The 15819-nt window shown below is 40.8% G+C and overlaps 1 protein-coding gene across 1 annotated transcript in view; it reads right to left on the bottom strand.

Annotated features, from left to right (window-relative positions):
- Positions 1–1975: 1975 nt before the first annotated feature.
- Pcgf6 (polycomb group ring finger 6) overlaps positions 1976–15819 on the bottom strand; it is a 38287-nt gene continuing 24443 nt past the window's right edge. The window contains exons 10-11 of the mRNA XM_010626516.3: positions 10036–10122; positions 1976–2875 (exon numbers count right to left, since the gene is read on the bottom strand). Of these exons, the coding sequence (XP_010624818.1) occupies positions 2819–2875; positions 10036–10122 (144 nt within the window). The 3' untranslated portion in view covers positions 1976–2818. The remainder of the gene's footprint in view (positions 2876–10035; positions 10123–15819) is intronic.

Here is a 15819-nt window from a genome sequence, read left to right as displayed (position 1 = left end):
GGAGTAGGTACAGATCTGCAAGCCAATAACTCGGCCTCCCGAGTTACATAATGTGCTGCCTAGTTGTAAGAATAGGTCAAGTACAATGGATATACAACAGGTCAAGTACTTAGATCTATGCAATTTTAGGTTAAGCTCGGGACAGAAGTTCAGAGGAAAGGAAAGACCTCTTTGTGGTTCTGCAAGCACTTTAACTGTGTGAGGTTCTCCAAGATGCTAGAACCCAGGAGGCTGGGCTCTGGGACCCTGGGCCACCCCCTCCCTTTTGTCACTGTCCACACAACACTGCTCTGGTTCATATCGAGCTGTCCCCCGAGAGCCCGGTGCACTCCTGGGCCGTGGGAGTGCCTCATAGCTGACCTGTGGTTAGGAGCCGGGTCTGTCTGGAGGAGGCCAATAGGGGTGCAGGGCATATGCCTCCCGGCTCCTCCGTCCCTGGCCCTCTCCTTCCTGGCTGTGCAGAGCAGCCTTGCTCTGCCCAGGCCCTTCCGCTATGCCATCCTGCTTGGGCGCCAGCTGACCTTGGAATTAAACACGAGCCAAAATAAGCCCCTCCTCCTATGGCTTGAGTGTTGGGTATTTTGTCGCAGCAACAAGGAAAGTGACTAAGTCAATGTGTAACACTCTCAACTTCACTGCAGAAGTATTTACTATTCTACTTAATAAGCATTTTCCAGTTACTTTAACTCATGAGTGGGGGTAGTTTCTTGGGGAAAACGGGGAAAGTGAGTACTTACTCAAAGCCTATGGTGAGCCTCAGTGGAGGTAAACATTTTGCAGGAACAGCTGGCTAAATTATCTTTGTGCTTGAAAACAACCACATCTGGGTACTAAAGACAACAATCTTTAAACATTTATCTTTTTTTCTCCAGAAAACTTTCTTGTTAAAAATGGGATATTGTAGCCGGCTACCGAAGATCAAGCTTTTTATGAACTGTGGGCTACCTCTCTGGCAAGAGCTCTACCACTGAGCTGTGTCCTAGCTCTCCTCCCTCTCTTAAGGAGTCTCAGGGTCTTATTATGTCCCTGGTCTAGAAGTCATGGGCCCAGATGATCCTTTTGCCTCAGCCCCCATGTAGCTGGGATGTAAGTGTCCACCACCACCTTGGCTCTTATCCTGGTTTTTAAACCTGGATCTCTGATGTGACATCATACAGTGAGGGGCTGCTAACTTGAGGCTTTCTCTCCGTACCCAAGCTCCTGGGCCACAGGGACCACTATGGCGAATGCCTGCTGTACAACCAGGGCCCGCCCTGCACTGCACCTCCTGACTTGTGTGCAGGAGCACCCGCTCGATCCATGGGCACCACTGCTGCCTGACCGACTCCCAGTAAACGCCTGGGTACAGGGACTGGGCGAGCTTCCCCTGCGGAAGCTTCTTGCCATCACACAGAGCTGCTGGCCAGAGGCCCACGTCCACACCGCCACCTGCACCACTGCTCCAGGAGAAGTCAACTGGGATCCCACGCTGTGGGCCTTCCCTTGTGGATTCTGATCTGTCGTTCTGCCGTAATAAAACAATAACTATGGCAGCAGCTGGCCCGGGTCCGAGTCCTGCCAGGGAGTAAGTTCCCTTCCCAGTACCACCACCAAAAAAGAATAATTTGATTTGGATACCTTGTCTCTTCAAGGGCTCTGGTTAATTTTTTAAGAATCTACAGTAGGGTCAAGGATTTAGCTCAGTGGCACTGCAGCAACCTCACGAGCACAAGGTCCTGAGTTCGATCTCTGGTACCAAAAAAAAAAAAAATCCACAGTAAGCACAAGTCAAAAATAGGCTAAAATAAGTTTTTATTAAATGTTAGAAGAGATTTACACACAATTCACAAGTTCATTACAAAACAATTTTCCAGCCTTTAATTTTGTGAGTTTCTATACAGGTTTGGTAATTTTGCTATGAAATGAAGTTATAAAATATTTGTTTTAGAAAGCACTGAAATGCTAATTTTAGGCAAAATAATGTTTAAAACTCAACTCTGTGCATGAAAAGCTCTCAAAATCCTTATTCTTTATCCCAGTGAAAAATAATGGGAAAATGAACATTAAGCTGGTTTACTGAGGAAATAACAAGTATTCTGTAAACTTCTGAAATTCACCTGAATTTTTTTATTACTTTCAGGAGCAATGTCATTACAAGGTGACAACCATACTTTGAATGCAAATAAAATTAAAAACATAACCACAAATAAGCACCTCTTATTGTGAAACATGTTAATCTCATTAAACTGAAGGCTTTTGGCGCAGGCAATAAACCCTATAGGAAACAGCCTCTTCACATAGAATAGTGGTGACCCATCTGTTTTAGGACTGAATACCACCTGCACAGTGGTGTTGCTAGGATGAACGAAACAGACACAAGTTCAAAAGATGATGGCAACGTGCGAAAGCTCAAAAGCGGCCCGCCATTCTGCGTTCTGCACCTTGTGGCTGAGCAACGGCTGGCTCCGAGCCTTCTGTCCACAGCACACTTCCTTTCCTCAAAAAGATGCCTGCCCAACCACCAACTTGAAAGGGATACACTTGACAGAGTAACCAATTCACTTCAAAGACCGGAAGCGAAAATCGATGTCAAAGTATCTGGAATCACAAGGAATTTTAAATTCAATGTTTTGAAAAATTTTCCCTGAGCTCTGGTGCTTTTTATATGGTCTCCAATGACACAGATGTATTCCACGTCCCAAGTTGTATCCTGGTGCTAAAAACAGATCCACTAAGTCTTGACAGCATGAAGGGGTGGTGGTGATATGTTCTGTGGAAATCTTTGGTGAAATGCAGTCCTGCAGAAGCCTCCTTTTACTTTCTTCCCCTCCTTGCCTCTTCAAGTTATTTTCAGAGGAGAAACCACTAGACCGTAATGAAGAACGAGCAGACCATCCTGAAAAGTGGGGAAAGACTATTTTTCAGTTTTTTGAAAATCAAAGTTGCCTTCTCCGCCCCCACCCCAGTAGGAGGGATAGAATTCAGTACCTTGCACTTGCCAGGCAGATGGCGCCACTGAGCTAAATCCCTGGCCCTTAGCTGTCATTTTTAAAAAATAACATTAATGTGAAATTCTTTGATTTTTTAAAGAAAATAAAGGGTCAAAGACAAATATGCCTGCTTATAAACTTACCTCATCAACAAACACTCCACTGTCAATGTTTTTGTTTTTTGTTTTACAAGACAGGGTCTCACCATATTGCCCAGGCTGGCCTTAAACACCTGGGCTCAAGTAGCCTCCTGCCTCAGCCTCCTGAGTAGCTAGGACTACAGGCATACACCACCACCACACCTGCCAAGTTAGCAGTTGATGTTTTTTTTCTGGTGGAGCTGGAGATTGAACTCAAGGCCTTGAGCAACCTGAGCGAGAGCTCTATAACTAAGCTATAACCAGCCCCTCCATGTGTCCTTTAATGACTCCCAGGGGCCAATTCTGTGACTATCATGTAAACACCATTAAGCAGGATTGTTTATGACTAGTTTTCTAAAAAGAACTAAAAGGAATAAAGCTTGCCTTCTTCATAGACTACTAAACATACTACTAAGCACTGGGTCTATTTGGGGAAAAAAAAGACTCAACTATCACAAAGTATCATGGATTTGTTTAAGAAATGTTCATTCCACATAAATGCAAGCTTTCTATTATTCCACATGATAAAACTTTGAAACTCTTAACCATTTAATGGAAGCCCCAAATAAATCCTATATATTATTTCCTCCTTGAATACTGCACTCAGGGGGCTGGTGGGCAAATTAATGCTATTTAGGCAGTCCAGATGCTGTGTTTCCATGTCTTTTACCTGCTTTTTTGTGGGTCTGTATCCACCCCTCCAAGGTACTAGGGACTGAACTGAGGGCCTTCACACTGAACTATGTCCCTAGCCCTTTTATTTTGTTTTGGTTTGTGTTTCTTCATGGTAGGGTCTCCCTATATAGTTCATGCTGGCCTTGAGTGCACTATGTAGCTGAGGCTGGCCTACTCCCCATGTATTCACGGCATACGCTGGGCATGTAGCTCCTTAGAGGCTAAAGTGTTGTAGGTCCTGGGCTCAAAAGCTAGTACTGCTTAAACAGGGAAAAGGCCCTCTGAATTCTAAGGATGGTTTCCACAACTGAACAGGTTTGTGGTGCCCTTGCCCCAGAGAAACAAATACTTAGAGCAGATTCTCACTGCACCCAGTTAGTTGTATCATGCTTACTCTTCATATCCAGTGTTTCTCTTGCTCAAAGATGTGAAGTACTGTGCAACAGATGTATACCCAAATGGACAAATATTTATGGAATATTTATATTGGCTTGAAGCTAGTTCCTCTAAGTCACCACAGGGAAAAGATGTATGCATATAAAGAAGGCAATCTGACATTAAAGTTACACTGTTTAAAGCACCCAAACCCAAACCCAAGCATCACATGCTGAAAGCGTGGTCCAGTCCCTAGTATGATGGTCTGAGATGGGAGACCCTTCAGAGGTGGAGTCCGGAGGAAAGTCAGAAGGTCACAGGGGCCCCACCCTCATGAACAGATTAACACTGTCTCAGGTAGTAGGTTAGATCTCAGGGTACCGGATTAATTCCCTCAAGAACGAGCTGTTATATAAAGCGAGTTCAGCTATCTCAGCTTACTCTCTTGTATATGTGCCCCTTCCACAGGCTACTGGTTCTGTTACACTTCTCAGTCGCACGATCCTGGGCAGGACACCAGCACCATGCTGTCTGGACCTTACAGCCACCAGGATCAGGAGCCAAATAAACGCTTATTGTTTAGAAGTTACTCACACTCACAGAGCCAGAAGGCGTCTGCTCTTCAACAGTGCTAAGTCAGACTGTATTGCTTCCATTTAGCGCTCACCACTGTGCCATCCATAGTTTCCTACCATACTCAGTTAAAAGCCAAGTTCTAGCACTGCCTACAAGGTCCATCATCATCTTATTCCCTGACTGCCTAGCCCCGGCCCCTCCATTCCCTCCCTCATTACATCCTAGCTTTCCCTTTCAGAGCAATAAACCATTCATTTAGCTAAAAGGTCTTCAGATTCCATGAAACTTCTCCCCATGTGTCAAGAATAGAGCTCTATGAATAACTTGCTAAATCATATTTTCTACCCATCCTACTGAGTTTGGGATTTACTTCTAGAATCTTACATTTATAATCAAACTCACTTTTTTTTGTTTGTTTGTTTTCCTAGGACAGGGTTTTGCAATGGTCCAGTTTGGCTCCAAACTCACAACACAGTCCCTTGAACACAGAAACGCTCCTACCCAAGCCACCAGTGCTGTGATTACAGGTGTGCACCATCATGCTGAGAATCAAGCTTACTTTTTTAAAAAGATAATAATCTTTTCTAAGATTTCTGAAGTTTGACCTCATAAATTTTTCAGGAAAAATTTTGATTTTATCACAAAATATTCTTTACCTAGGGTAGGAAAGTTTTACTTTTCTAATGAATTTTTTAATTGCTTTTTTCTTTGTTACTAAAATATAATTATTAGTATAGTGGTCTATTTCTAAAAGTATGTGGCAATACTCAATCATCAGAAGGATTCATCTACCTTTGTTAAGAGTCTAAGGTTTAATTTCAATTTTTTTCAACAAGTGAATCCTGATCCTACTACTAGTAACTGGGCAAGTAACTCATGTCTATACAACTGCTTCCTCATCTGTAAGATACACTGATGGCTGGGAAAATTAGAGAATAAAACTGAGGAGAAATAGGACACATACAGTTTTAAAGTATTCCACTCAAATATTTATTAATTACAGGAAAAAAGCTTCCAGTTCCAAGAAATATGATATATCTCCTGATATGATATACTGAGAAAGGAGTATTAATTTCTATGGCATTCTTGTAAAAAATGTATAACCTCAATCTAGTTATGAGGAAATATATGACAAATCCAAACTGAAGGACTGCCCATATGAAAAGTGACCAGTAGTAGTCTTTGCTTTTCCTTTATACAGTGCCAGGATTGAACCCAGGACCCCCCACCCCTTCTTTTTGCCGTACGGGAGAGCAAACTCCACAGCGCTCTACCACTGAGCTACATCCCCACCAATTTTTATTTTTTGTTTTGGGACAGTCTTGTTAAATTGTTCAGGCTGGGTTTGAACTTGTGATCCCCCGTCTCAGTCTCCCAGAGTGCAGGGACTACAATATGTGCTAGCATGACCAGCTCTGACCAGTTCTGTTTACACATTAAAGTCTGGGGCAGAGGATGTAGCTCAATAACAGAGTATTTGTTAACAATATAAGGCCCTGGGTTTAGTCCCCAGGGTCGCGCTACAGTACAGCTTTTGCCTAGGAGGCCCACAGAAAGAAAGTACACTTTAAGCTGGGCCTCATGGCATGTGCCTATAATCCCAGCACTAAGGAGGCCAAGAATGGAGGACTGCAATTTTGAACCCAACTGGGATTACAGTGAGGCTCTGTCTCAAAACAAAACAAAACAAAACAAAAAAAAAAACAGGTTAAACAAAAGTATCATACATAGATAGGAGTGGAAGGTCCAGATCAGTGCTCAGTAAATAGAAGGCTGAGTTCCCAGACATGGTGGTGTGCATCTGCAATCCCAGCACTTGGGAGGCTGGAAAACTGCCACGACTTCAAGTCCAGCCTGGGCTAGGGTACATAGCCATGAAGGACAAGAAAGGAGAGCAGAACTTAGAAGACAAAAGACACGATATCAAAGGGCAAAGCAAAATCCTAGATTTGCTTGTAGGAGGAAAAACAAACAATAATAGGGAAAGTAGCAAAATCTGAATGTCTGCAGTTTAGCTAAAGGTATTAAAGTGATATTAATTTCATAGTTTTAATATCATAATTATACTATAGTTATCTAAGATATTAATATTAAAGGATGCTGGGTAATATCTACAGAGGACCTCTCGGTACTAGTTTTATAATTTTTCTGTCTTAAAAAGCTAAAAGAAGGGCTGGGGATTTAGCTCAGTGGTTCCACCACCTGACTCACAAGTATAAGGACCCGAGTTCGATCTCTGGTATAAAAAAAATACAAATGTGATAATTTCCTTATAATTCTCCTCTGAGAGATTAAACAGACCTTTCTGCCAGGTGTAGTGGTGCATGCCTGTAATCCCAGCACTTGGGAGGCTGAGGCAGGAGGATCACTGTGAGTTCAAGACCAGCCTGGGCTACATAATGAGTTCTAGGTCAGTCTCAACTACATAGTGAGACTCTGTTTCAAAAAACCAAAAAAAAAAAAAGGCTAAAAGAAAATGAAAAGGGTGGGAAAAGAAAAGAAGAAAGTGGCACACACTTGCAGTGCTAGCAGTCAGGAGGATGAAATGAAATATGAAACTAGCCTGGCAACATAGTAAGATCTCATCTCAAAGTAAATAAAACAGATGTCAAATTTAGTGGAAACCGGAAACACACACACACACAATGTGTATTGTGGATTGAACCCAGGGGCACTCTACCATGGAGCTACATCCCCAGCCCTTCTCATTTTTTATTTTGAGACAGGATCTCTCTAAGTTGCCCAGGCTGGCCTTGGACTTGTGATCCCCTGATTCAGCCTCCCAGGTAGCTAAGATTACAGGTGTGTGCCACTGTGCCTGGCTGTCAAGATGATTTTTCCATCTATGTTCACTAAGGAGATTGGCCTGTAATTCTCTTTCTCTCCCACCCACCTCTCTCTTTGGTACCAGGAATCAAACTCAGGTCCTTGCACTGCTTGGAAAGCTGTAATTTTCTCTTTCGTTTGGATCCTTCTCTGGTTTTGGAATCAGGTTAACGCTTGCTTCCAGGAATGAATTTAGGAGTATTGCTTTTTTTTTTTTCTTTTTCTTTTTTGAGACAGGATGCCACTATGTAGTTAAGAGTGACCTGGAACTCACTATGTAGTCCAGGCTGGTCTCAAACTCACAGCGAGATCCTCCTGCCTCAGCCTCCCAAGTGCTGGGATTACAGGGGTGCGCCACCACGCCCAGCTACTTCCCTTTCAATTTTCATTAAAGTTTGAGGAGTAGCATCATTAGGTCTTCTCTAAATTTCTTGTAGAATTCAGCTATGAATACATTAGGGATTCTTCGTTGGTAGGTTTCTAACTACATATTCAATTTCATTAGCTGATATACCGGTTTATTTAGAATTTCTATATCTTCTTGATTCAGCTTTGTAATTCATATGTATCTAAGCATCAGTCCATTTCTCCTTAGTTTTCCATCTTATTAGAATACAGGTTCTCAGCCAGGCATGGTGGCGCACACCTGTAATCCCAGCACTCGGGAGGCTGAGGCAGGAGGATCGCTGTGAGTTCGAGACCAGCCTGGGCTACATAGTGAGTTCCAGTTCAGTCTCAACTACATAGTGAGACCCTGTCTCAAAAAAACCAAAAAGAATACAGGTTCTCAAAGTAGGTATTGATGATCTGGATTTCTGCAGGATCTGTTGTGACTTCACCCTTTGCATTACTAACCACGTGGATTTGAGCTTTCTTTCTTCCTTTCTTTTTTTTTTTGATAAGGTTGGCTAAGGGTTTGTCAATTTTATTTAATCTTTCAAAGAATCAACTCTTCATTTTGATTCTTTGTATTGTTTCCTTAGTCTCCATTGTATTAATTTCTGCTCTGATTTTTATAATTTCCTCCATATGAGCTTTAGGCTTGGCTTGTTCTTCTTTTCCTAGAAGCTTGAGGTTCAACATTAGGTTGTTTATTTGAGACTGCTGTTTTCCTGATATGGGAATTCACCCCTATAAATTTCCCTAATAGGACTGCTTTCATTGCATCCCGTAAGTTCCAGTATGTTGTACTGTCATTAATGTTTAATCATAGAAACTGTCTGATTTCTAGAAACTGTGTAATTTCATCTGTGACTGGGGATTAAACTCAGGACCCTGTGCTTGCCAAGCATGGTGCCACTGAGCTACATCCCCCACCCTGTCCAGTTGATTTTTTTGTTGTTTTTTTTTTTTGGTACCGGGGATCGAACTCAGGACCTTGCACTTGCAAGGCAGATAGCCAAACCACTGAGCTAAATCCCCGGCCCATCAAGTTGATTTTTAAAGATAAACTGTTTTAAATTATCTAGCAAGTTGACTTGGGTTAATCATAGCAACCTTTTAATGATTTTAAAATAGGAAGGAAATGGCATTAAAAAAGGAAATCAATATAGGTTAATTTCAATCACAATTGATGCATTAGATTAATTTTGAAATTGTTAAAATAAACAGACCTCTAATAGACAAGAAGTGTCTTGGCTCATCTTGTTTTCCCTGCTCTGGTCCACCTGGTCACATTTTTTTCTAGTGGAAAATAACGGCATTTAGAAACCAGGATCTCCTAGCCTGGTGTGTGGTGCATGCCTGTGATCCCAGCACCTGGGAAGCTGAGGCAGGAGGACTGCTGGAATTTGAGGCTAGTTTGGTGCTAACAGTAAGTTTGAGGCCAGCCTGGACTACACAGGGAGACTCTATCCATGCAAGGACATGGGTTTTATCCCTGGCACAGCCAAAATAAAATAAAATAATAATAGCAATAATGAGAAGCAGCAGCCGGCGCCAAAAGACTTGGCATGTAGGCACATACATGCCTGTAATCCCAGCACTTGAGGATTTCAAGTTCAAGGCCATCCTGGCTACAAAGAGACCTTGTCTCAAAAAACCAAACACCAGGCTGGGCATGGTGGTGCACACCTGTAATCCCAGCACTTGGGAGGCTGAGGCAGGAGGATCACTGTGAATTCAAGATCAGCCTGAGCTACATAGTGAGTTCCAGGTCAGCCTTAACTACACAGTGAGACCCTGTCTCAAAAACAAAAAACAAAACAAAACAAAAAGAAAAAACAAAAAAAACCCAAACACTAAATAAACAAAACAAACAACAACAACAACAAAAGAACAAAGGGGGAAGGTAAATCCATACAAACTACTTAAATTAGTGCCTGAAATGCAATAAGCACTTCATAAATATTAGCTATAACTATTATTTGTGGTCCAGATAATGTTAAGAATTGTAGGTTCCGTACAAAAACATTACTGAGAAGATGGAATCCCTCGTGTCTATATGGCACAGCGCGACATGGCCCGAGACCCACCTGCATTGCTGCATCCCCTACTGCCCGCCGGATCTCCCTCAGAGTCTGGTACCGCTCCAGCAGGTGATCGCCACAGATGATGTCTACCTATGGAGACAAGAGCATGCCCACCTTGGATTGTTTTCCAGTCCACAACACCTCCAAGAAACGAGGTGGAAATCAATAGTCACTGCCAAGCCAGACTGATTTACTTTAGACTCATTCAACACTCTCAGAATAGTTTTAGAAACTCTTTACAGAAAGCCAAAAGGTAAAATGAGAAGAACTGAGGGACACAGAACTATATAATATTCAAAATGATTCCCTGAATCTTGGAGAGATTAAATCATGTCCAATGTATTCAGCACAAAAATACTTTTTGTAAATGTTTCATGATAAAATAATTATATAATATTAATGATTAAGAAGGTGATCTTTTAATAGTTCTCTTATGAGGAATTCTTTTATCCAACACCACCACATGTGACTTAAAATACTAAGAAAATTTTTATGAACAGAACAACCTTAACATGATTTTTCTTTTTTTTTTTGAGATGGGGTCTCACTGTATAGCCCAGGCTGACCTCAAATTCTTGGCAATTCTCCTGCCTCACCCTTCTGAGTGCTAGGATTACAGGACTGCACCACCACGCCCAGCAGTTTAATACAATCTTTTCAGCCCATTATGATGTTAAAGTTCTAAAATCTACCTACCATTTATACAGAATCCTCTAGGAGCAATAATATAGAATTATATACTACACTGCAACAAAATTTCACTATATTTACTAAGATTAAAAAAGAAAGATCAAAATATAAATCTTGGGCTGGGGATGTAGCTCAGTGGCGCTGCTACCTGCCTTGCACCCACAAGGGCCTGAGTTCAATCCACGGCACACACAAAAAAAGCAAATCTTTAATCTCTGTCTTTGAGCACTTCCTTACCATTACCTTAAAATGAGAGTCAGGTTCTCATCATCTCTTTTCTCCCTGCAGTAATAGGAAGTGAATTCAGGGCCTTTTCACTGAGCTACATCCCCAGTAGTTCCTTTGTATTTTTTATGTTGAGACAGTGTCTCACTAAGTCACTAACTTGCCCAGGCTAGGTTTGAACTTGTGACCCTACATCCCTGGCTAGTTCCTCATCTTATCAATACCTATCACTTAATTGGCTCCCTCTCCAGAAGTCCTTAGTCTATGATTTGAGATTCCTCCTTGTCCTTACTCCTCCTCCTTTTCCTTCTCATATCCACTCAAATGCCTTGATTTCAGTGTATCTATCAACTGCTGCCCCTAGGCTAAAACCTCCAAAGCCACTCACTCCCTAACCAGAATCCCAACTTTCAAATTCTTTTTACTTAAAAAAAAATCCTAGGGGTTGGGGGTATAGCTCCAGTACAGCTTCAGGTTCCATCCCCAACAGCAGCACAAGCATTGCCCACACATCCATCTCCCGAAAACTTTCAGCATGCTCGAGAAAGAAGAGTAAAGCCATTGTGTTTAACTAAGTAGCCATTTATTTGACATTATTAGCTAATCCTCACATTCTTGTGATCTAGGTATTACAATTCCCAACTTCCACACCAGAGTACACCAAACTTTCCTAAAGTTACAAAGCTAGTAAGTAGCAAAGTTCAGTTCTGAATCCTGATCTGTCTCTAGCTCTTCCTCTAAAGCCTAAAAAAGTATAAATAAGGAGTAAAATAAAGGTAATAGGAAACAGGGAGATAGATCTTTTGCAAATGGGAAGGGGCCTGAGAATGGAGGGGAGAGGAAAGGGAAGAGAGAGAAGTAAAAAAAAAAAAAAATTAAAGACGTTATGCACATGTATCAATTCCCCATAAATGAAATCATTAGCACTGTAAACATGTACTAATAAAAATTTTAAAACCTCACTGGGCGAGGTGATGCATGCCTGTAGTACCAGCAAGCAGAAGGCTGACGCAGGACGATTGCTGAAAGTTTAAGGCCAGCATGGGCTATAAATTGAGTTCAAAGTCAGCCTGAATTATGTAGTGGAGACCCTGTCTCAAAAAAAAAAAAAAAAAAGAAAAACAGTAAGCGTAATAAATAGAAACAGTGTTTAAAACGGCATCTTAGTGCTAACAAACTTCTTCTATAAAGGTCTGGATAATAAATAGCTTATGTTGAATGGCCCACAGGACATCTGTCATAGCTATTGAACTCAGGTGTTACAGCACATAAGCAGCCATGATGTGGCTATGTCCAATAAACCTTTATTTGTAAAAACAGGTGGCAGCCAGATTTGGTCCTCAGGTATGCTGACCCCTGATTTTTGTTGTTTTTTTCCTTCAGACAGTCTTGCTATGTAGCCCAAGACCCACACTCCCACTCCTCCAGCCCAAGCCTGAGGCTGGTATTTCAGACATGCACCCCACACCCCACTCACCAATGCCGTTCTATCTTGTAATGATGTGATCTCAGATTTGCAGCAACGCTAGTGCTTACATTTACTAGCTTTAAAATCAGCAGACCAATACCTGTCTGCAAAATATGTTGAGAGCACAATGATTTCAGATCTTGTACACAGAACTCAGACCCATGAAAAGTAAAGATTTTGGAAACTACTACTATGTTCTGTTAAGTATTCAGCCATCCAGAAATCATTATTCTCAGTGGGCTTTACTAAATGATATACTATGAATTGCTTTCCTCTTCAACTTTGAATCTTTCTGCTTTTCTGTGGTACTGGGGCATTCTACTAGTAAGCCACACTCCCTAATTTTATTTTACTTGTTTGTTTTTGGAGACAGGGTCTCACTAAGCTGCCCAGGCTGGTCTCAAAACTTAATCTTCCTGCCTCAGCCTCCTGAGTAGCTAAGATTACAACTGACAACAATCTTTTCTTTTCTTTTCTTTTCTTTTCTTTTCCTTTCTTTCTCTCCTTCCTCCCTCCCTCCCTCCCTCCCTCTTCTCCTTCTCTCTTGTACTGGGGATTAAACTTGGGACCTTGTGCTTGCAAGGCAGGCGGCAGAACCACTGAGCCAAACCCCCAGCGTCCCTGACAACAATTTTCTTAAAAAATTATAACTCACTGTGACAAATTCAAAAGCATAGTATATTCAACCGATTTTTAAGAAGCATAACATTATAGCCAGGTGGTGCGGTGGCACACACCTGTAATCCCAGCACCCTGAGAAGCCGAGAGAAGAGGACTGCAAGTTCAAGCCCGGTGTGGGCAATTTAGAGACCTAGACATTATGAGATACTGTCTCAAAAATTTTTTAAAAAGGGCAGAGACTGTAGCTCAGTGTGACAGTCACGGGGTCAGTACCACAGGAAAACAAAACAAAACAAAACAAAACCCAAAACATAGAGCTGTAGAAAGTAAACGGTAATTCTTCCCATGCTTCAATTCTAACCCCTAGCAAATGGCCAGTTACTGACCATTTGATATGTGTAGTGCTGGATGCTGTGTGTACATGTAGATTTTCAAAATCATTTTTGTCTTTACAAAAGAATGTGATCATGCCACAATACCATTTTATAGTATTTTAATGAAAACCTAAAAATTTTCATAATCCCAGAATTTAGGAAGCTGAGGCAGGAGGATCACACAATTTTAGGACATCCTGGGCTGTACAGTGTGTTCAAGGCTGGCCTGGATTACACAATGAGACTTTGTCTCAAAATAAACAAAATAAAATGGATAAAAGACTACATGATTTTTTAAAACTGTCTTCCCTTGGTGTTTTCTTTTTTTATTTGTTTGTTTGGTTGGTTGGCCACAAACCATTTCAAATGCAGTTCATTCCTCAAGAGTTCACTGCTAATTATTCATCCTGCTAATAAATAACCATATATAAAGATCACATATCTGTCAACAAAATACAGCACACACTGCCTACCTGGGACTCCCTGGTTTAAAGAAAATCTACATAGAAGACTCAAGTGTCTAGGAAACACCAAAAGTCTTATTCTGATCACTGGCTACCCGGCTCAGTGTTTGCTTCACATTAGAAGTAACTCTATTATTTACCTTCTCTTGGATTCAGAAAGCTTAAAAGGTCATAGTCACAAATTAATGGGTGTACTTATTTAATAATTGGGTTGCACTGTTTTAGCATTTTGGTGAAGTAAGAAAAGTATTCTGGAAGGAGGGAAAGAATATTTACTAGAGAGCTAAGAGCTGACAGAGAAAATTAAAGGTTGAAACACAATTTAAATCATTTTATTTCTAAATGTTAAAAACCTTGAATTTTATAAGAAAAAGAGAAGCCATATTTTTATATAATAAAATCAATTCAAAAGAATCTACTACATCACATGGTGACTATAATTCATAACAATGCTTTTTGCTGTTTTCTGTTTTCAGGTACCAGGACTAAACCCAGGACCTGACAGATGCTAAAAAAACAATCCATTCTTGAAAAGTACTGAGTACAAATTTTAAGTGTTTTTACCATAAAAAATAAGCATGAGGCCATGCTATGTTAATTAACTTGATTTAGGCATTCCATAGTATAAACTTGATGTCTACATGACAAATACATATCATTTTGTTGATTAAAAAAACAGCTGGGAGGGCCAGGGATTTAGCTCAGTGGTGCAGCCACTGCCTTAAAAGTGCAAGGACCCAAGTTCGATCCCTAGTACCAAACAAAAAGAAAGAAAGAAATACTCCTTCGGGCCAGGGATTTAGCTCACTGGTTCCACCGCCTGCTTCAAAAGCACAAGGACTGGAGTTCAATCCCTGGTACCAAAAGAAGAGCTGGGTGTGGTGAAACATACCTATAATCCCATCACTTATATGTTCAAGGCCAGCCTAAACTACACAGTGAGACCCTGTCAATCAATCAATCAATGGAGAAAACCCAAAAACCCAATTTTGACCTTTATTAAGTCACCAAATGGGACAATTATAAATGGGAATTGTGCTCTGATCAAAATCTAGCCAGCCATCGAAGAAGCAATCTAAATCCTACAGAGGGCTCTCTTGGATATCCTTACTTATCTTATACAATCAGGGGCAAGTTTTCTGACTTCTGCTTTTAGAAATGTACTGATGAGATCACTCACAATTCTTTATCCAGGAGATTGTTTCTAACCAAAAACTTAAGAATAACTTCAAGCATGCCATGGCTACAAGGTAATAAGTCATTTATAATTTTTATTTGCCATGAGATACAGCCAGCATATGTCAAGCTCAGAGAAGTCACATTTCTTTGGATTTAATATATATTTTTAGCAAGAGTAGATATTGGTACTAAAAACATTCAAAATTTTAGTTACAGTTTTAACATTACTAATTTAGGCAATAGTAAACGAAGTATTTTTAGCTGTGTGTGGTGGCACATTCCTGTAATCCCAGCACTCTGGGAGGCTGAGGCAGGAGGACTACAAGTTCAAGCCCAACCTGGGCAACTTAATGAGCCCCTTTCTCAAACAAACAACTTTAAAATTAAAATAATGATAAAGCAAAGCCATATATATATGTATTTTCACTGGGCCCAAAACTAGAACTATGAGTATATTCTTATTTCCATAATACCTAGAATAGGAGATACTTTTCAATCCTTATAAAAGTGGTAGTGCCTATATTAGATAGATCTTTCACTTTTCTAGGTGTTTTGAGCTTTTCTCTGACACCAAGATGGTTATCAATGGCAATAAGAAATGGACAGCAAACCAAATGTGATTAAAGTTGGAGGAAAGAATCACTGTGCATCAATATTCAATTAACAGGCCAGGGATTTAGTTCAGTGGTGCTGCCGCCTGCTTTACTAGCATAAGGCTCTGAGTTGGATGCCTGGTACCAAAAAAAAAAAAAAAAAAAAAATAAAA

The sequence above is a fragment of the Fukomys damarensis genome, unplaced genomic scaffold (genome assembly GCF_012274545.1).
Source record: "Fukomys damarensis isolate Sample0158 unplaced genomic scaffold, DMR_v1.0_HiC HiC_scaffold_8, whole genome shotgun sequence".
Taxonomy (NCBI): domain Eukaryota; kingdom Metazoa; phylum Chordata; class Mammalia; order Rodentia; family Bathyergidae; genus Fukomys; species Fukomys damarensis.
This window is presented reverse-complemented; position numbering and strand designations above follow the sequence as displayed.